Source organism: Labrus mixtus, chromosome 18 (genome assembly GCF_963584025.1).
Source record: "Labrus mixtus chromosome 18, fLabMix1.1, whole genome shotgun sequence".
Classification (NCBI taxonomy): Eukaryota; Metazoa; Chordata; class Actinopteri; order Labriformes; family Labridae; genus Labrus; species Labrus mixtus.
In genome coordinates this window covers 11,052,614-11,072,931 of record NC_083629.1, presented here as the reverse complement: position 1 = coordinate 11,072,931, position 20,318 = coordinate 11,052,614, and the positions used below count along the sequence as shown (strand labels likewise).

General features: G+C 41.0%; 2 protein-coding genes across 5 annotated transcripts; one reads left to right on the top strand and one right to left on the bottom strand.

The window, feature by feature from the left end:
• The first annotated feature begins 198 nt into the window (after positions 1 to 198).
• LOC132992984 (TOG array regulator of axonemal microtubules protein 1) lies at positions 199 to 13,880 on the top strand. Its single transcript, XM_061062604.1, has 23 exons — positions 199 to 405; positions 957 to 2,132; positions 3,897 to 3,963; positions 5,837 to 5,962; positions 6,154 to 6,426; positions 6,527 to 6,807; positions 6,945 to 7,177; positions 7,641 to 7,741; positions 7,825 to 7,989; positions 8,080 to 8,145; positions 8,430 to 8,587; positions 8,691 to 8,862; positions 9,110 to 9,346; positions 9,704 to 9,827; positions 9,976 to 10,081; positions 10,248 to 10,483; positions 10,619 to 10,777; positions 11,376 to 11,502; positions 11,584 to 11,693; positions 11,791 to 11,974; positions 12,091 to 12,310; positions 12,417 to 12,503; positions 12,610 to 13,880. The coding sequence occupies exons 2-23, from the start codon at positions 1,101 to 1,103 to the stop codon at positions 12,861 to 12,863; spliced, it is 4,518 nt and encodes a 1,505-aa protein (XP_060918587.1). The 5' UTR covers positions 199 to 405; positions 957 to 1,100; the 3' UTR covers positions 12,864 to 13,880.
• A 113-nt stretch (positions 13,881 to 13,993) lies between these two features.
• Positions 13,994 to 20,256, bottom strand: ccdc28b (coiled-coil domain containing 28B). Of its 4 annotated transcripts, none has more exons than XM_061063016.1 (6): positions 20,026 to 20,256; positions 18,465 to 18,896; positions 17,994 to 18,163; positions 17,598 to 17,752; positions 15,939 to 15,961; positions 13,994 to 15,817 (listed from the first exon to the last, which is right to left on the bottom strand). In XM_061063016.1, exons 2-6 carry the CDS (start codon positions 18,698 to 18,700, stop codon positions 15,763 to 15,765), a joined length of 639 nt encoding a protein of 212 aa, XP_060918999.1. In that variant the 5' UTR covers positions 18,701 to 18,896; positions 20,026 to 20,256; the 3' UTR covers positions 13,994 to 15,762. The 4 variants fall into 4 exon arrangements, with proteins under 4 accessions (XP_060918999.1, XP_060918998.1, XP_060919000.1 ...); XM_061063015.1 differs by having other exon boundaries at positions 18,465 to 18,771; XM_061063017.1 differs by having other exon boundaries at positions 20,042 to 20,256.
• Between the last annotated feature and the right edge of the window lie 62 nt (positions 20,257 to 20,318).

Genomic DNA, 20,318 nt, shown 5'->3' with positions numbered 1-20,318 from the left:
TGTATATTTAGGGTATAAAACGTGTTGATTTAGTAGTTTAAGGCTTCTAAAAAAAAAAAAAAAAAAAAAGGCCTGTATTTTAAGTTTTCGTCCCTGCAGCTCTGTGGTGATGTTACCGCCTGGAGGGGGCCTGGAACGCGTCACCATGGAAGCGCTCAGTTTGCGACATGTATTCGCCATTTTGCTGCCTTGGTGTGTGTGTGCGTGTGTGGGCTCCTCTCTCTGTGTGGAAAACCTCTGTAGCTTTCAAACATTCAACACTCTACCAAACAGCTTAAACAACCGGGGAAAACGTCTCCACTTAGAGAACTGTAGCTGCCGCAGCCTGACATGGACATTTGGACGACGTAACATTAGATCTCTTTCTCTTCAAGCGCGACCGAAGAGGACCGGGAGCTATGCGAGGTCTATTTTTCTTGCTGTTTTTCTAACTTTGCTAGTCCAGTCTTCCAGTAATAACCACTGATACATTTAGCCGAGGAGCATGTTAGCTTAGCGTCGTTGCAGTTTGCTAACTGTAAGGTTTCATTACTAATGCTTATTAGGCTGCTTAACGGTGATGTAGTCTTGTATTGGTGTGACCCCGTTGGAGGAATTTATTAGTATAACTTGGCACAAGATGCAAGCGACCCTATTCATTTTAACTTGTAATAACATAGAAGGTCGAAACACACAGTTGGTTTGTTTAAAGGTTATCTCAGCATCAATGTGGGTAACTAAGGTGCTGTGCCTGACAGCCACAAGTGGTCGTCTCATACCTAACCCAGTTCGTGGTAATAGATAATGATGTTAAGGAACAACTACCTCATTTAAAATGTAGCGTTGCAATGATGTCATTGTGGTGTAACATGTTCATATGCATTATTACAGAGGCTCGTAGCATTAATTTCACTCTAAGCAGGTGAGGATTTGTTTAGTCTCACTGGTCTGCTTTTTCTCTTGTTTTGTATTCACAGCTTGACAAACAGATGAGTGGTTTTCCATCACCAACCACTCAGGATGAAGGCACGAAGTAAAGAGGAGGAATATTGTTATCCTCACAGGATTGTGGATGCTTATTTGGATTCTCGCATTTGACCACATCCACAAGAACATCAAAAATGATACCTGGATTGATCACTCAGGAGCTACACCAGCAGCTCCTGGACCTGAAGAATTACCAAAATCGCACAAATGGAGTCGAAGAGCTCAAACATACCTTGTCAGAGGTGGACATTAAATCAGTCCCTTCTGGCAGTATTGAGGAGCTAGTCAATTTTCTGCCGCGACTCTTGGATGACAGTAATTTCAAAGTATTTTACAGCACCTTACAAGTTTTAAACTTGCTAATTCAGAAGCTAGATGGAGGTGTCGACAAATATTTCAAACAGATAGTCTTATTGGCGCTTAAGGCTCTCGGGGACACCCGCACTGTCACTAAAATTGAATATATGAATGTGTTTCGACAGCTAATGAAAACTGTACCACCGCAACAAATACTGGATCTTGTCATTGGCAACTTGAAACACAAGAATTCAAGGGTCCGGGAGGATGTACTCAACATCATTATGGCAGCTCTGCTCACTCATCCCAGGAAAGATTTCAACATCCCCAAGCTTTGTTTTGAGGTTGCACCGTGCCTGGCAGACAGCAAAAGGAAAGTCCGCCATGCAGCTCTTGAGCTGTTTGCTGTTTTTGACTATTGCCTTGAAATAGGGAAAAGGCAGCCCCTAACGAAAGCTGTGGACATGGTTGAACTCAATGAGGATGCAGAGGGTCTAATGGCAGCTGTACAGGCAAGGCGAGCAAGACATGTCCTTCCAAAACTTTCCTCAGATGGGACAGTGGAGTATGGCTTAGTCATACCCAAACCAGGACAGCGGTCCTCTTTTCAGAATGGTTCTGGAGCCGACCTGGACTGGGTGATGAATGGGGGGAGGATAAGCAGTGCAAGGAGCCATCGGACTGAACCAGACTGCGAGCGGTTTTATAGCTATGGCAGCTTAGGTTCTCTCACTGATGACCCTCCACACCAAAGGAGGATCGTTAGCGCGGGCAAAGGGAAGAACAAACTACCCTGGGAGATGTCGACATTCTCATCCACAGAGACTGACCTGCAGTGTAATACTCCTAATGGAAAGATCTCTGAACAGGTGGGGTCCATCACCACTGTCTGCTTGCCATATTCTCACATATTTCTAGTGATAATTAAGCCATCTGGGGACATTCCAGAATTAGCTTGTGATTTTAATAACACCATATCTTTAAAATAAGACATGCAATTTAAAATAATAATATTCTGTCATATGTAGCTTTATTTTACTCTGATCAGACCGAAATTCTGCCATTTTAGTTGTCAGTGATTGACATTGATGAAGCAGCTATGACTGCTCAAAAGCAAAGCCCCCTCCCCTTTTATTCTAAAAATACTCTTTTTTTTAAATATCAAAATCAGTGAGTGCTTTAATCAGCTAACTGTTGACTGCCTGTTCTGAGGTTTTAGAAGCACCACAGTGCTTTTCACATTGACTTTGAAATTTCAGAGCATCTCCTTGTCTCGGCAATAATCCTGATTTGCTCGCAATCAGTGAGCAAGTGCAGTCCTCGCACAGAGCATGAAAGGCATGGCTATTTTGGTGTTGGCTTGCTTGGTCTGCCTCCAGGTAGTCTTGCTTATTATTCAGTGTAATGATATTTTAAAATATTGGTTTGCCTTCAAAATTGTGGATATTTTTACAGTTTGCTGACCAAATGTTATGCTTGTTTGAAACATGCTTTGTCACACCCAATTGTATGGTCTTAAAAGTTGAAAAAATCTTCTAGGTGGCGCCTCCTTTCCTAAATATAGTTCTATTCCTCATGATGCAGTATAGATTGAGTCAAGTAGGAAGGGATATCTTTTATCCCCCTTCATAGAGTTCTGCGATATCCTGTTTAGTCAACCTGGTGGGGGTCTCATTGTCTAGAAATCTTGTAATGCTTACGAATTACCCTCCCATCTATTGCTGTATAAAAATCAGTCTCTCTTTCATTATAAACAGAGTAAGGAGCACTCATAGATTAGGGGCAGTTTTCTTGTAAGAAACGCAGGTGTGACTCATTTCTTCTGCACAGTGACACTGACGCTGCAAAGATATGAATTCATTGTCTTGCGAGTAAGCCTTGTTCATTCATCATTAACCTACATAACAGCTCAGTTGCAGGATGTTTTGTGGAGTTCAAACTGCATCATCAGTTTTATCTCGCAAACTAAAATAATTTGTTTAGAATAAGCAACCATCCGCTCTTTCCTCATGTGTCTACTTATTGATCGCTCAGTTTCATAAGGTATTAGATCCTGTATTCAATCTATGATCCAGCTGGTGCCTCCATTTGAACAACCTTCTGTTTAAAGCTGTGTCTGTTTCCCAGCAACCCTGTTAGCACATAGCACACTAACTGAAGGACATGTGAAACCTAATTGGTAATATCACAGAGTTAGCTTGTAAAACATGGCTTGTTTACAGCTCTAGTGTTGATTATATTCTCACCAAGTGCACTTCAATGATTGTTGATCAGATTGGAGGCTGTGGGACTCATTCTCTCAAAGGCTGAGTTTGATGCAGAATTCTGTCATTATGCTCTCTCTACTGGATTCATTTATTTTAGGACAAGATTTCACAAGTTGCAGATTGGCAGTTAAACTTTCATGTGAACATTAGAAGTGTACATTCTGTGTAATCTCTTCACTTTAGCAAAAAGTCTGTCTAATGTCAGTGTTCCTTGTCTCTGAGCTAGCTGAGTATCTGCTTCATCCCTTTGTTCAGTCTGGCTGCTGGCGGATGGAATTACTCTTACACTCCTGTTGTTAATGTTTCCTATTTGAACTTCACATTCTTTTGTTCTATTCATGGAAATAATTATCTGCTCAATTATAGGTAGCCATTGAGGACTACCCTCCCCTGTCCAGGAAGCTGTGTCAAGAGACCTATGTACCCAGTTTCAGTAAGTGCCAACACTCTCTTCTCTCAACTTCAAACACACTCTAATTCCATTTCAGGTGTTAATCCTGGCCCACACTAGAATACTTTTAAAGTCTTAAATGATTTTAATAATGTGAGGGACCCGATACATGACGACAAATTATGACAGATTTAAATGGACTTCAGCTTGTATAGCGCTTTTCTAGTCTTCTGACCTCTCAAAGCGCTTTTACACAGCAGGTCACACCTACCCATTCACACACTGATGGCAGAGGTTGCTATGTAAAGTGACCATCAGAAGTAACTAATCCCATTCGTACCCATTCGTACACATTCATACGCCACCGACGTAGCAGCGGGAGCAATTTGGGGTTAAGTGTCTTCCCCAAGGACACATCGGACATGTTGCTGCTGGGGATCGAACTAATCTACCAACTGAGCCACAGCCGCACACGTCACACCATAGGAACAGTTTTGTTAGTGTGTGGTGTGCAATCAGACGACCAACTCAGCACACCACACATGAACAGATTCATTCACCAACAACCACAGTTAGACTGTCTACTGTCTCGTATACTAGCGCAGTCAAACGTGACTTAAGAGTTTGTTTCCACAATTCAACAAATTTGGCCTCCAATTCTGGCGTGCATCTATCTTAATGCCTCACGTTTGCTGTCATCGCCATGGTTTTGTCTGTTGTGCTTCCTGCTTCAGTCAGCTTGTTTCCTGATTGGCTTTTGTTCCGTTCCACTTGACAATCCACAGAGTGCGTGCTTGGCTGTCCTTGGTGTTCTCCGTACACTGCAGAATTTCTGATCGTAAATATATTAAACATGTTTAATCTTTACGATTTAAAATCAGGGCTGCCCAATAATCCTGGTCAAATCACTCACAACACACCTCACACCACTAGAAAATCTAGCAAGATAATCTTTGGAACCATCAGATAATTGGACCTTTGTTGATTTTGGTCGGAAGGAGGGAATCAGGCCCGTAATCGGCTTGATTATCTTGTAGAGTGTACCCCGCTTTAAGAACAGTTCAGGTTGTAACTGTAAACTTCAGCTGGACTGAAATTAGAGCAGATTTAAACTGGATTAGTTTACTGAGTCAGAAGACTCACCATGCCACATGCCATTATCTGGAGAAGCACAGTTGTACGGCAGATACAGTTGTACGGCAGATACCGGTAAATGTCATACCAGTCTGTCAGAAAGCCAGATGGACTGTTACACTATACCAGACACCAAGTGTTTCCTTTTTTAGACACTAGCCTTCTGGTTTGTTATGGACACAGTCAGACCTAATTTAAAACAGTCATTAAACTTCACATTTGCATGTTCACGTTGTCAGATACCCTGTGTGCTCTCTATAAAACAACTTTTACCCTCAGTTCAATTCAGTAAACACGCATTTCATATTGAGGCACATCTATTGTGAGAGCTTTATTTACCCCTTAAGTTTAAGCACAGCACCGGCAAGACATTGTAGAATTTAGGCCCTATTACATGACACTTACACTCAAGATGATTTACTTTGGCAAGAAGCTTCTTAATTAGCCATCTTCAAAAAAATGGATGCCTTACAAATATGTGTTGTTTCTGCTGCTGTAAATGAGACTGCTGGTAAAGTAAACAAACAAACAAGCTGACTTCACCATAGTTGGAGCAGGGTTGCTTTTATGTTTTTTAGAGGATAGACATTGTTGCTTACTTAATTATCCCAACCTTAACAAATCAAACTTCACCTAGTTACTCCTTCAGTAAATACCATTGTCTCATATTATCATACACTTTTTTATTTTCATCAGTTTAATGGGGGATAGTAACTGTCATGTAGCGTCATCAGTATTGCGCAACACAGTTTAGTTTATAGTGCGAATACTTTACATCTAGGTTCTGCAGAGCCTCGGAAGCCACAATCTGCCAGAAGGAGGGCATCTCCTGCTCGAATCAGAAGAAGTGGGAGCCTCAACTTGGACCCTGACATATTTAAAACAAACTTCTCTGACCCAGATGTTGGTAAGGACAGACTAGTTCAGAATGACCTGCTTGTTTTATGTATTTTGTTAATGCATACTTGCATGCATCACTTTATGAAATACAAATAAGGATCAAAAAACAGAAAATAAATAACTTGAGTCTTATTCCAGGGTATTCATATAGCCATTTTTTAAATAAATTGTTTTACATGTTAATACTCTGTCTCACAGTGGCACCGAAGGGACGCACGCTCTCAAGGAACCCAAGTGTAGAGCGCACCTTTTCCCTTCCCTCAAACCCCTCACACCCCACAACATCCGGCTCCTTCCTCCTGCCCTCCTACCCTCTGTCTACACTCCCAGGAGGCATGCTTACTCCCACACTGTCCCGTCATCGTGCAGACTCCTCCCTCTCTATGTCAAACACCTGGCCCAACAAGAGAGACAACAGCCCCCACCAGCGGGAAACCAGCCCCTGGAGAGAAACAGCAAGTGCAGAAAAAGGTAATATAAGTAAAAAGCCCTACGTTAGTTGAATGTTAAAATTATGTGGCATCTGTGAATCATCTGTTTTATGTCATCCTTCCTGTGCTTCCCCTTTTAGGAGACAATATCTCAAGCAGATGCTCTCCTTTGCCTCTTCGTGCCTCCCTTGTGAGTTCTTCTTCCACTTCTTCTTTCCGCCGGGCACTTAGCAGCCCAAGAGCTACCCTATCTATCTCGCCAGTCGTCCCTACAGCAGATCAGGTCCAGTCTCATAATGCCCAGAGAGCCATTGCTCCTGTCAGCCCTCAGAAGCAGCTAGAAAGGGACCAAAATCGGAACCCTGACAGCTACAGTCCAGCACAAGATGCTCAAGAGGATGATCCACTGGACATGCAGGAGGTCAGACATTTTTTCTCCCATTGATTAGAGCTAAATTACCTAATTCTAAATAATCCTTCCAGCCCAGTCAGCTTCTCCAGAGGTATGATTTTTAGATTCCTAATATACGTCTCTCTATGTGCTCATTTCTGTTGCAGATGCTGATCTCCCTGCGATCATTGCGCAACAGCGCTGCAAAGAAGAGGGCAAAGGTGAGCCTTGGTAGTGTAGATCCAGATCCAGACAGCCCTGACTCAGCTGTGAGGCTGGACCAGGGTCTGGACTCCCCTTCACATACCTCTCCGATACTTTTGGAGAAAGACAGTGGCGAGAGTGGTCTGTCCAGTCTGAGCTCAGTCACCAACTCCAGCTTGAATGGCATTAGAACCAGGTAAAAGATCCACACTTAACAGAAGTTTCCTCCATCACTGCACATGAAATTAGTCCTTGAGAAGACTTATTGTTTATTATGATACTTAATGATATTGATAGTGACACTGGTTATATACTTACACTATATGTTTCCTCTGTATACAATGTAATTCATTCTTATTATTCTTAAACAACATTATGTTTTATCATGTGTAAACATTGAACTTGAAATTATGCATTACTTTTGTTATGCATGTTATTATATGAGCTCAGTGATGTTAGCTTTAGGAATGATTACAGTATGAGGGGACATGAGTCAGCTCAGGTACTTAAAAAAAAAAATCTGTTCAGTGATTAAATGTTGTCACACACATGTTAACAAGTTTATACTTGATAACCTGCGACACATGAATATATGACACAGTGTTGAAGAGTGCTAAGCTGTTCCTGCAGAATGTATCACTTGTCAAATGTGTCAACAGCCCCAGAAACTCAGCCTCTTCAGGAATGAAACCTTGCATTGCGAGAGTGCCTTCTGCACAACTGAGGTCTTCATATACCGCTGACGTCAGCTGTCTTCAAGGTAAAAAAAGAGATACAATATTTTGGCCTAATTCATTTTTTTCACTAAGCCTGGGTTGTTTACAGGTTTTTCTTTATATCAAGGATTGTCCCAGAGAAATGAATTGTCATCTGAGGTGGGTGTTGTTGGCCAGAGAGTCACTTACTCAAACGGAGCGATCAAAACTGAAGAAGAGATGACGGGACCCATCCCTCCGTTGGTCAAAGCAGCTGTCTGTGAATCAGTCAGAGCTCTAAAGCCTGCCAAAGGTCAGTACGCGTTGATAACAAACAGATTAGTGCTTTTTCCTAGATTTACCTCCTAGACATTTGTTGTGCTTTTATAATTAAAACTCTTAGGATCTTGGGGCGACAGCAGCAGAAACTCACCTGCCACAGATATGTCAGAAGGAGTCATTGGGAGAGGTAAGTGTCTGCCAATCTTAATTAATGTAAATAATTAAATAATATATTGATTGATCAAAATTATCTGTGCCAAGTCGTTTTAGCTTAGTGATTTTATTTGACAACAGATTGAAATGATTATCTTAGAAGCATAGCCACAGTTGTAAAGGGAATTCTTTTCCCTTCATCCTTGTGCCAAAAACAAATAGAGACAGTTGCCCGCTGTTACTCAATCCTGGTTTTGGTGTGCACCTCTTAGTTAATATATTTAAGTTCCCTGCAAACACCTTCCTCGTGTTTCTTAGGCATGTTTGGCACTGCAGTGTCCTCCAGCCGCTCGGGAGCTGTCTTGTCACTTGAGCAGTGTGATTCTATGGCCAGACCGCCCACTGATGCCCCAGCAGGCATCTACAGCCATGTTCACCTAGACAGCGATGACAGCCCACGTTCAGATGAGGTTAAGGTTAGTCAAACTGAGTACAGAAGTAAATCATACAAAGTCATTATCCGTAGTTTATGGTAACCAATGTCCCACCTCGTGCTTCTTTTTTCTTATGCATGTGAAGCAGAGGCTGAAAAATACTAGGGCTACTCGGGCAAATATGCGGCTGCAGGGTCTGGAACAGCAGAAGGGGCAGGCAATCCAAGGGGACCAGACACGAGAAAAGATTCGCCATCGAGTCAGACAGATGCTCTCTGACTCACCCACAGAGGAGAATAGAGCATTGACCATCAAAGGCAAGAGAAAGGCTGAAACCCTGAAAACTGTACCTCTGTTTATTTAGCTTGTGTGTACATTCCTCTTAATGCGAAATTAAAGTCAGTTTACATTTTCTTATTTGTACTACTAGTAATAAATATCTTAGTGTCACGTCCACCTAACCGCCCATTGGCCACTGCAAAACATACATTATGGCGAATAGGCAGTTTTAAATTTTTTTACATTTTGCTAGCCTTATAAAATGTCTGATAACGATTCTGACAGATCTGCATCTGAACGGAAGCACACTGCCCACCAGCAAAGCAGACCTTCTATCTGATGAGTCCCCCATCAGCCCCACGAGTCCCATCAGCCCACCAGGACCCCAGAGCCCCCTCAAGTGCTTCACTCCACCCCACCAGCCGAGCCCCCCGACAGTGCCCCCCAACCCCAAAAACCTCTCACGTATTCGGAGAGCCCCCAGCCTCAGCAGAACAAGACCATCGCTGTCTCACAGCTCAGGTTAGTGGATTTAAGTCAGTTGAATGGTCTGGTGTCTTTATTATGTTGCTATGGATTATTTCTCCATTAGTCTGACACTGGCTTGTATGTTCCTCTGCATTATAAATAGATCATCCATTGCTTTCACAGGTGTTTGTTCATAGAAAATGTTGCACGTTAATTAGACTGTGGAAGCATCAGAGCATGGGTGAATAAGATGTTTGCTTCGGGTAATGTGCCACAATGCTTTGTTTTGACAACCTACTGTTAATGCGCCGCCGCCCACACACACTGCTTGTTTTTGCACTGATAGAGATGTAACATGAGACCTAACCTGTATGTGTCTGTGTGTTGTGCTCTGTCTTATGGGCCATTTAGATGAGCTGTCTCCTGGTGCTGTGGGCCAAAAGAAAAATCTATCAGAGCCTCAGGAGCTGTGTCCGTTTTCCAAGCCGGACCTGGCCCTGACACAGAGCTTCAACCTGCTGAGCACCGAAGACTGGTGAGAAACACCTGCTTGTTACAGTACCTAGGCTGCACTACTTAGGAGGAGAATGTTCATGAACTAACATTATATTTACCAGGACTCATATCCTTAAACTAAGTCAAGGAAATCTACAATCTTCTTTGTCCTTTCTTTTTTTTCTCAGGGAGAAGAAGATCGAGGGTCTGACGTTCTTGCGCAGTCTGGCTCACTTCCACTCAGACACACTCCAGGCCAGGCTTCATGATATCTGCCTCTGTCTTATTCAAGAGGTACTGTAACTTGTACAAAACTCCCACAATATTGTAACCTGTATCCACTGAACAAGTTTAATCCGTCTAAAATGAAATAGTTTTGCTCGAATTATGTATTGATATCTGATTGGATACTGGATTTCTCCTGTTTCAGTCAGTCTGTAATTATGTCTATTTTGCTCAGGTGAAGAACCTGCGGTCAGGTGTGTCCAGGGTTGCAGTGAGTACAGTCGGTGATCTGTACACACACCTGCAGAAGGCAATGGACCAGGAGCTGGAGGGGACAGTTAAAGCTCTGCTTCAGAAAGCAGGAGAGACTAATGCCTTCATCAGGCAGGATGTGGATGCCGCTCTGGACTGCATGGTTCAGAACTGCACACCCACTCGTAGCATCAGCGCGCTACTCTCTGGAGGACTCAGGTCAGTATGTACTGTTTGTCCATGTACACACAAAGTGAAGGGCTGTTTCGTCACATTTTGTTACACTTTTGCAAAATACCCTTGACAGTTTTAAATCAAATTTATTTTCTGAATTATAATTCCTTCTTCTGATAGTCACCTCAACGCAGTGGTGAGAAAATGCACCGCTCATCATCTGGCTAATCTGGTGGAGAAGGTCGGTGCTGGCCGTCTTCTGTCTGGAGGTAAAGATCTCACAGACAGAATTTTACCTGCTGTCACCAAACTCGCACAAGACTCCTCACAGGAAGCCCGGTATGTAGAAACACCTTCATTGTTTTTTTCAAGTCTGACCCATGACTAGATATGGTTTGATTTGACTCATTAATGTATAATCAGTGATAATGCTTCCTCATGATTTATGCACATGGCTGGATGTCTTACATTAGGAATAAAACAGAATTTATTTGGGAAATTGCCTAATTGGACAAATCAAATGTGTGATTCTTTAAAAGAGATGGCACTTACAATTAAATCCACTGAGTGACGAGGAAAAAATGATGTGATGCAAACTAATAATGTTCAGATTTGTTGGAGAGGAATATTCTCAACTTGTGACCTCTTTGTGCCGTAGTGTGTTGTGGTTGTCAATCGGTCTGAAGTGTTTGGATACAGAAAGATTTGAAATGTTTTGTTTTATTTTTCAATTAAAATGTAGTATTTAATGATACATTACTAAATGTAAATACTTTTTTTTTTTCTTCTAAATGTTTAACATCACTGAAACAGAAGTATTTTATCATTAAAGTAAGAACAGAGGTAGAGTTTCCTGCTTAGTAAATTATAACAGTAAGGCAATAGATAGTAACACTTAGTGACTGATTTCTCACCTTTATACTCTTTCAACCTGCAGGTACTATGGCCGTCGTATGCTGCTCTCTTTATCATCCCACCCTGACTTTGACAAGATCCTTGAGAAATACATATCCACCAAAGACCTGCCGACTGTCAGAGAGACAGTCTTCACTCTCAAAACAAAGGTGCTGTTCTTTTTTCCTGACATATTTTTACTAAAGGTCAAAACATTATGCTGCATGGAGATTGTTTCTGGGTTTTTTTAGGGTCTGGGCGAGATGCCCCAGGACACCCAATCAGCCCGGGGGAGACGCTCCCTCCCAGGCAGTGGTACAGTGAGGGCATCGTCTCTCACCAGGGAGCCACTCAACAACAGGTGGGATGAATATTGACCAGTTTAAGCCTTTAAAACTTATAAATACACACTGTTTGTATTATCAATTTATTCATTTTATGTCATTGCATTGTTTCAGGGATTCAAACAGCCATTACAGCTGCAGATCTCAGACTCAGAGCATTGCAGACAAGAGTGAATACATCAAGCAGATCTCAGGCCTGCTAGGTTCAAAGGACTTTAGAGAGAGGATCAAGGGAATCGACCAGCTAGCAGCTGACTGCCAGAACAACCCTAACATGGTCATCAATAGTATTTTTCCGGTTAGTACTATCTCTCTCTTTTTTTATTTTTTCAAAGCCTATGAATAATGCTTTGTTATATACTTTGTTGTGGTTGTCTGTTCCCATCAAACAACATCCTGTTTCATCCCCTTCAGGTGTTTGATGGCTTTAAAGCCAGGCTGCAGGAGTCAAACAGCAAGGTCAACCTGCACGCACTCGAATCTCTACAGAAAATCATCCACTTGTTGAAGGACAATCTGTCTCAAGTGGTCAACATCCTGGTTCCTGCAATTGTTGACAATCACCTCAACTCCAAAAACAATGCCATATACTCCGCTGCTATTGGAGCTATTAATGCACTTATTTCAAATCTGGGTATTTCAAGCATTCAAGTATTTCTGGTTCAATTTAAATTCAGGGTTTAGTCTATTTTAAGACTGTCATTTGAACTTGTGATTTTTTTGTTTTGTTTCCACGACAGATAATATTCTTCTTCTTCAGCCTTTCTGCACCAAGGCTCAGTTTTTAAATGGCAAAGCAAAGGTGGATCTAATTGAAAAAGTTGCCGGTATGTTTGTTGTAATGTTACTCAACAGTTAATAATAGTACACCTCTGCTTTTGATTGGCCCATATGTCTGACTGCCTATTATTTCTTTTCAATTTGAATTCTCAGACCTTGCGACAGAGCTCTACCCTCGTAAGCCCCAGATGGTGGAGCAGAAGGTGCTGCCCTTGCTGTGGCATCTTCTTGGCACCTCTACCCACAGCGGCACCATTCATGGCCGGGGCGGCAGTGTGAGGGGTGCTACCGCATACCTGTGCCAAGCCCTTTACACCCAGATGGGGTCCAACCTAACGGAGTGCGCTGCCTCTCAGCCTGCCAATGTCCATAAAAGTTTAAACGAGGTCCTGAGGACCTTATCTTGAAGGTAAAACAGGATCCCATCACATCGAAATGTTGGAAGAACCTTTACACTGACCTTACTTGAAGTTTACATTTGTTTTACATTTCTTATAGTGCCTGCACTTTTATATCAATAAATAGAAAGTCCTTAAAGATTAGGAGCTCTTATTCTTATCTCAGTGAGATTTCCTCTGGTACAGAAGCACAGACATTTGTAACATACTGACATCAGGTCTTACATCCACTCAACCTGCTCTTTTTGCACTTTGAAAAGGTAGCTCATTATCATGATAGACTTCATGGCGTTTGCATTTGGTCATTCAGTGATTTTCATTGCTTTTTTTTCCTTCATTATCTTTACATGTACTGTAGACAAATCAGACACTATTGCAGAATGTAAAATTTGTAATGCACAAAAAGACAAGGAAGAAGACAGGGACCTGAAAGGTGTATATTTTTTTGCTGTTTCATCAAATATGATGTGATTTTCAAATTGTCTTATATAGTTGTTTTAAAGATTTGTGATCTTACATGAACAAGTACAAAATACTTTTGTACAGCTCCGATGTGTATTTGCACAGTATTAGCTTGATCTGTAATTGTATGCTGTAAGATGGAACAGTTCATAACTTATCTATTGTGTAATGGTTTGAAAGTCCTGTTAATGATATTTTGCGCTGGTACAGTCCTTTTTTTTTTTTTTTGCATGACCAAAACTTACTGGCAGGATTAAAAGCTGTGTATATTTTTGCTATGAGTAGATATATATATGTATAGTATATGTACACTGATGCCTAGATCAAGGTTGGGTTCCAATCATTTCTCCCGGATTGGGACAGCGTACGAGGGGAAGAAGTCCAGCTTTACTACAGCGTTTGTCTGAGGAACAGTGAAGGCCCAGATCTGATTGTGTCTCAGTATAGTGCCAGTCTTCGAGTAGCCTTTGAACTCATCTATCGTTAAATTATATTGAACTTGTTTGTGAACAAGGTGAAAACAGATTGATATATTAATAAAGTGTTTTATTTCTGTAAAACTAACTTCCTGGTGTCTCATTCAAATGTTATTGTGAATGGAAATGAGATAAAGAAACGGTTACATCTGACCTCTTTAAAGAAAATGAATATAATATAAGTAACACACATGAAAGGCATTTAAAATGTTCAAAATGATATTTATTCATGGGCACAGTAACTAAAAAAACACGTCTTTCACAAGTTTTCTGATGCTTTGACTGAGACTAGCTCATATTTTCAGCTCATTGCTGCTCTTAAAACATCAAACAGAAAAGAGCTTACAGTAAAGTAGAGCTGCAACAAGACGTTTGTTAATCATTTAGTCAAACGTCTTTGCAAGAATGTTCAGTTTTCTATGGGTTCTCAAGAATTCTCTGTCATCCAGTGCCAAATGTTCTGTTTCACATCTTTGCAAAGTGACTGTGTTTGAGTTTAGGGACTGTTGGTTTCCAGTTTCAGTATATTCTGATTTGTATAGACTAAAAGCAGATTGATTCATGGAGAAAATAATCCGTGAGTTAATCAGTTATGACAATTCACACCAGATGGAGCCCTTAGGTGAAGGATCTTCAATCAATCAGGAAGAGAAGTGTTTTAAGATGCTTTTAGAGCGGCTCCAGGCGAAAACCTTAGAAAAGAGGTAGGCTGAGCAAGCAGTCGAATGCATCACATGCTTCAATGTCTCCGATTGATCACCTAATTTGATTGTCAGGGATTTATTATTACACCCAAGATGCATCGCTGACAAATTTTGAAATGACTAAACAATGAAAGTAGCTGCCATTTAGAAACGTTACTGTACAGAGATCTACGCCAGCTGCATTACTCTGTGTGCTGTCTCAACACAGTGAGATGGGACACAGTGAATGTATTTGTCTTGTGTCCGACTGAACAGACTCCCTGTGTTCTTCATGTCACAGTACAATTTTAAAGCATCTCAGCAGCAGGGTGGACTAGCTTGTGCTTGCAGTGACAATGCTGATGAGCCCTCGTATACTAAAACAAAGCCTTAAAGAAATCCCGATTTAAAAAAAAAAAAAAAAAAAAAACAGTCAATTTAAACCACCGGTCTAACAAATACAGTAGCTTTACTGCACATTTTCAAAACATTAAACAATTAATTTATAAGTTATTCAAAGGTACATTTTGTACAACAGCTCTCCACATAGTCCCTTTAAAATCCAGTGAATATAAAGGTTCATACAGCCTTTCATAAATCCAGTCTGTGTCCCAGTATTACATTTTAAAAGCAAATATATAAAAAACAATGAGGGAGTGTTGTCGTAATAGCAAAACTGAAACTCCTTTAAAGTTCAAGGCCAGACACAGTGGTGTTGTCAAAAGGGCCTAATATGCTGCGAGTTAAGTATAGCTACAGTTTGACTTCCTTAAAAGACACTTATACTTTCTGAATGTATGTAAAAAAACAAAAAAAAAAACAGGTATAAAATAAAACGTTCCTCAGAGAGAGTAATAACTTAAAAAAACTAAGAAAAAAACAGGCATAAAATGAAATAGTGTTATTTCTTAAGCTGTCGTGAAATGTGCTTTTTGTAACATGGATTCAACTTGTTACTAAATGATGTAACTAATATTTGGAGCCAAGCATGTTCTGAGAACTTGAGCACAAGACATTTGTTCTCACAGAACTATTCAGTAAACCCTCTGATAATTTTTTTGTGCCATACATGGGAGGTTTATGATTTTGGTTGAGTGATCATTTAATGCTCTGCTGCTCATGAGTCACTGCATTGTTCCCTTGGCTTCACTGACCAAATGGAGAGAGAAAAACAGGTCCTCCTCCTGGGGACATTTCCATTCTGTTACTAAGGCAGCTGGATTAATGCCATGGAGACCTGGACTGGTTAGACGTCAGGAGTAGAAGATGGTCATCCATCCCCCTTTGTCATGGCCCAGATGTTTTCGGCAGGTCCTGGTTCTCAGCCAAGTGGAGCTTTTGTCTGAACGCAAACACGTTAAGGATTCATGCAGAGGGACTTTTGAATGAAAAGGGTTAAATAAAATCCAACATCTGGGCAGTGATTCCCATTGATAAAGAGTTATTCAGTTTGGAAAGGATACATTGAGGTGCTGAGCTCCTCCAGCTATAGAAACAAAAAGGGAAAATGGATAAGAGGAACAGCCAAAAATAGAAAAAAGATATGTCAGAACACAAGAGCGATTATTAATGTGATCATATTGCATAACAGCCTGTGTGTGTTGGATCAATATTTGAACCAACATCCCCCCATCAGACTACGCTGTTTACAAAAGCAAGCCTTCAATTCCATGCTAAGCAGAGTCACTTCACAGCACATCTGCTCGGAGGAGCGATTACACACCTCTGCTGCAGCTAAAGAGTATTCCTGGCAGCAGAGAGTTTAATGAGCTGAAGGCTTTTTCTCACCTCCCTCACACATTACAGCACAACTTCCCCACAGCTCGCATACCAGCCCCGGGCGAGGGTAACCAGGAGCCACACAACATGCTAACAATAGAAACACTTTCAAGGCATTGTTGGACTACACATCCCTGTTTGTACGGGATGATATTACACATTTGAACATAGTAGAAAATGAGCAGAGCATATAACAATGTGGACACTGTCACATGATGATTCACCTAAAGACAGTCTTTAGTATATTGTGTTTATTTTATGCCAGATCTGCTGACCTGGAAGGTTCACAGCTAAAAGGTGAAAGGAGGTCATATTAGGTCACCTGCAGATGACATTCTTAATGTCATGAGCTAAGTCACTGAACCTGGATACAGACTAATAAGAGTAGATACCTGAGTAGATACATCTGAATCTAGCCTTTGTTAAAAAAAAATAAAGTGCTATGTCATAACCTTTTGGAAAAAAATGATCACCACAAACTCTAATAAAGTAACAAAACATCATATTTAATGGAAATAACTTGTTTCTAGTTAAAAGTGGGATACAACAGAACCCTTGATGCACTTTTCTTGTTTTAGGTTTGAGGGTCTTAAAACTTTATTTACTGGGGGAACTTTATGTATTTGATTTCATTGTTTTGTTTTGTATCATATTTTTGTCTTGTTTCATGTCTTGTTGATACATTTCTGTCATAAATGAACTTCAATTTTAATCAATATAATTACAACCTGTTTTACAAGTGTGGCTCATTAATTAAAATTTATTTTTTTAGTGGGGGAAACCTTTTTACACAGTTTCATCAACAGACATTTGAGTGAACTATCAAGTCATTGTGTTGGAATTCATTTAGTTGAAATCTGCAAATGTAATTCTGAAAACCACCGAGCAGACATGACCAGATCCTGGGTTAGGCACCAACTCTTTAAAATATCAAAGAGAGAAAAATAAGAACCAACCTAATGCACGATTGTATTTTCCTTATTCAAGCAGAATGTCTATCTGGTAAAAAGGTGATATTATTTCTGGGTTATGCAAGAACTCATCTCTTCAGCCCTCAGGTTAAACGTTTGTAAAAACCAACAGTGAATTCTGCCTCACTCTTCACTAGGGAACTACAAAACCAACAAAACTCGAGGAGAGTTTCAGTGGAAAGATTTAATGTCACATGTTGATGTTTCAATCCTTTCTACCAAGACCCAGATAAGGATGTACATATTATTTGTTGGAATTGAGCGTTGAGTTTTGGCATGCAAAAGCTAAATTTGATGAGATTATATATCTCTTCTTATCAAATGAAAAAGCTTCCTTGAGAAGGGCTTTGTGCTGCGGTGGTTTGAGCTTACGTTACAGAGCAGGTGCTCCAGGTTGTGGTCGGATGCACACTTCCTCTGATCCTCTGACAGCTCCTCCACATGGCTGTCCAGGCTGAAGTGCAGTCGGGCCAGCTTCTCCTGCATCTCACGCACGTGCTCCAGCTGCTCAAAGGAGCACACCTTACCTACGAATCAGAGGAATTCAACCCAACAGGCGTAACTTCTCTCAACTCTGTACCATCTATTTTGGTTGCAGGGAGACTACAGCAAAGTCACAAGTATTTCCATGGCAACAGGTACAAAAATAGCTGCAGAGCTATTTGATTTCAGCCTGATTGGTCTCACAAAGCCACTTTTCAACTGGCTTTACTCTTGACCTGTAACAGAATATTCCCCTGGTGGCCTTTCTAATCGAGGTTATCTTACCAAAAGCCTGCAGTTTGCCTGAGTGGAAGTCGTTGAGGAGGTTGAGCAGGCCTCCCTCCATCTCTCTCACGTCGGACACATCTGTGAGGAAGGAGTGCTGCAGGGGGGAAGACTGGACCACTTTACTGGGTCCTGCTGGCTGGGGGGCCCTGGGTTTCTCCTTGGGGGGCCTGAAGAAAAACAGAAAGATAACAACACAATTACACACATTCTGTAGTTTTGACTCTTTTAAGTCAGCATTTAATGTATCTATCGTTGTTTACATTTTAAGGTGACACGCATCATGACTCATCTAAGAATGACTTTTTAACTGAACCCTATTTTACTGTTATAAAGCATAACAACCAAACCAGGTTCAATCAAATATGATCTGATTTAAGACATTTTCTGTTTATAAATAAGAACTGATAGGACAAAAAAAAACCCTCTAAGGTGTTTTATTTTCTTTTGGTGTTACATTAAGACACAAACCTTGTGATCTTTGGTGGAGCTACAACGGTGGCGAACACCTCTTTGGGCTGCCCAGGTGCTCCGATGGATCTCTTGTATTTGCCTCTGTTCTTAGGGGAGGGGGGCTGCGGCAAGCCAAGCGAGAAGGTGGCACTTTTGCTTGCAGGCAGGACGGTGAGTTTGCGGGGGTTGATGGGTGGAGGAGGGGGCTGGGGTAGCGACACCTTAGGGCTCCGCTTTTTGCGTTTGTCTTCCATTATTTCTCATTTAAGTGGAGCTCTCGGGGATAAGATGAGGCGGGCACTGCATGTGTAGTGTTCAGGATGTCCTGCAACAACAAAGGTAGGAAGTTCAAAACCTGCAGCTCTAGCAAAAGGAGCCTTCGCTGAATAGGTTCTGTGAAGGATCCTGACTCTGGCAAAATGAGTGCTGCAGCGCAGGATGTTGCACACTCTGCAATAAAAACAGTATTCAGTATTGCTTTTATTAACTTAAACAGCCTTGCCCCCATATATATGTCAAAGAAAACCCCTAAATCAACTGTGATTTTTAATGGAAAGTTACAGTGAGGAAGAGCACAACACTATTCTGCCTACAAAAGGGCTTACACTTAGATAACGTTTTTTAATGGAAGAAAACAAAGGGGTTTTTTTTTCTCCCCTTGATGCTTCGCTGGTGTAAAAGCAGGAGTGAAACATCAGCCTAAAGATATTTTTTATGTCTACCTCAGAGTGGAAAGACAGATGATTAACGAAAGAGGGGCACACTTTAGAGGCCATTTTCCAAACAAATAAAAAAAAAAAGAACTCCTTGAAATTATTACATTTTTCCATAAATGGACACAGCTGTAGTCTTTGTTTCAATCTTTTACAAAACACATGCATGGAGTCCTTAGAGGAGCTATTTGTATATTAGACAAATGGACCTAATGTACATTACTCTCACATAAATGGATGAAGGAGAAAATCAATATACTGCACTATGATTGAGACTTCTCTAGAAGATAGGATAGTGGAGTCTACACTTGATCTACTTACAATCAGTGAGTGACCCGAAAAAACATCTTTACAGTGAAAATGGAGCCTACTACACTGAGATAGATTTCATATCTTACCTTTTTACATGACTTTGTATTGGGTTACATTTGTATATAGGCTACAGTTATGTGGTATTTTATATTAGGAAGCCGTTTTTCAGTGATACTAGTACCTCAAACCTGGCAGGCTATAGAAGTTGTCATTGTAATAAACCAGATCGACAGTATTAAAGTCATTGTTTTATCGGCACTGGGCTTTTGCCACATTATTATTATTGGATGATATAATAGATACAATGTAATAAAAACTGTTATCTCCAAAACATTGCGCCAGCCTCCGTTCAAATTACAATACAAAGATGGCCACTACAGTAATACACAATAGCAACTTTATACGCTTAAATACGTAATTACTTGGATTAAATTGATATTGTAGGAACACAGATATTAGACAGACGGCAGTGTCTTTCCAGTTCTGTTGAATTCGGCGTAAAGGATTTCGTATGCGCTTATTTATCGTCTACATATGGCACAAATAAGACTTACCGCATCAATTACGCACCAGAGAGCAAACCAGCAACAGAGTAAACAGCGTCACATATCTCCTGCTTCCGTAGAAAACCTAAGTGTTGACTTCACACGAATGAATCTTTGTCGACCAGGCTAATATTGGATTTTTTCCCCCGTGGCACTCAAGTAAATCACCGACCAAATGTAAAGCGCGGCATCGATGCGCTCGGCTCATGCGGAGTCGTCTTTATCCTTCTTAAAGGGCCAGTACCTATTTACAGTCTATGGCCAGTACATACACACTCTGTGCAGTAGTCACTGTTAACTAT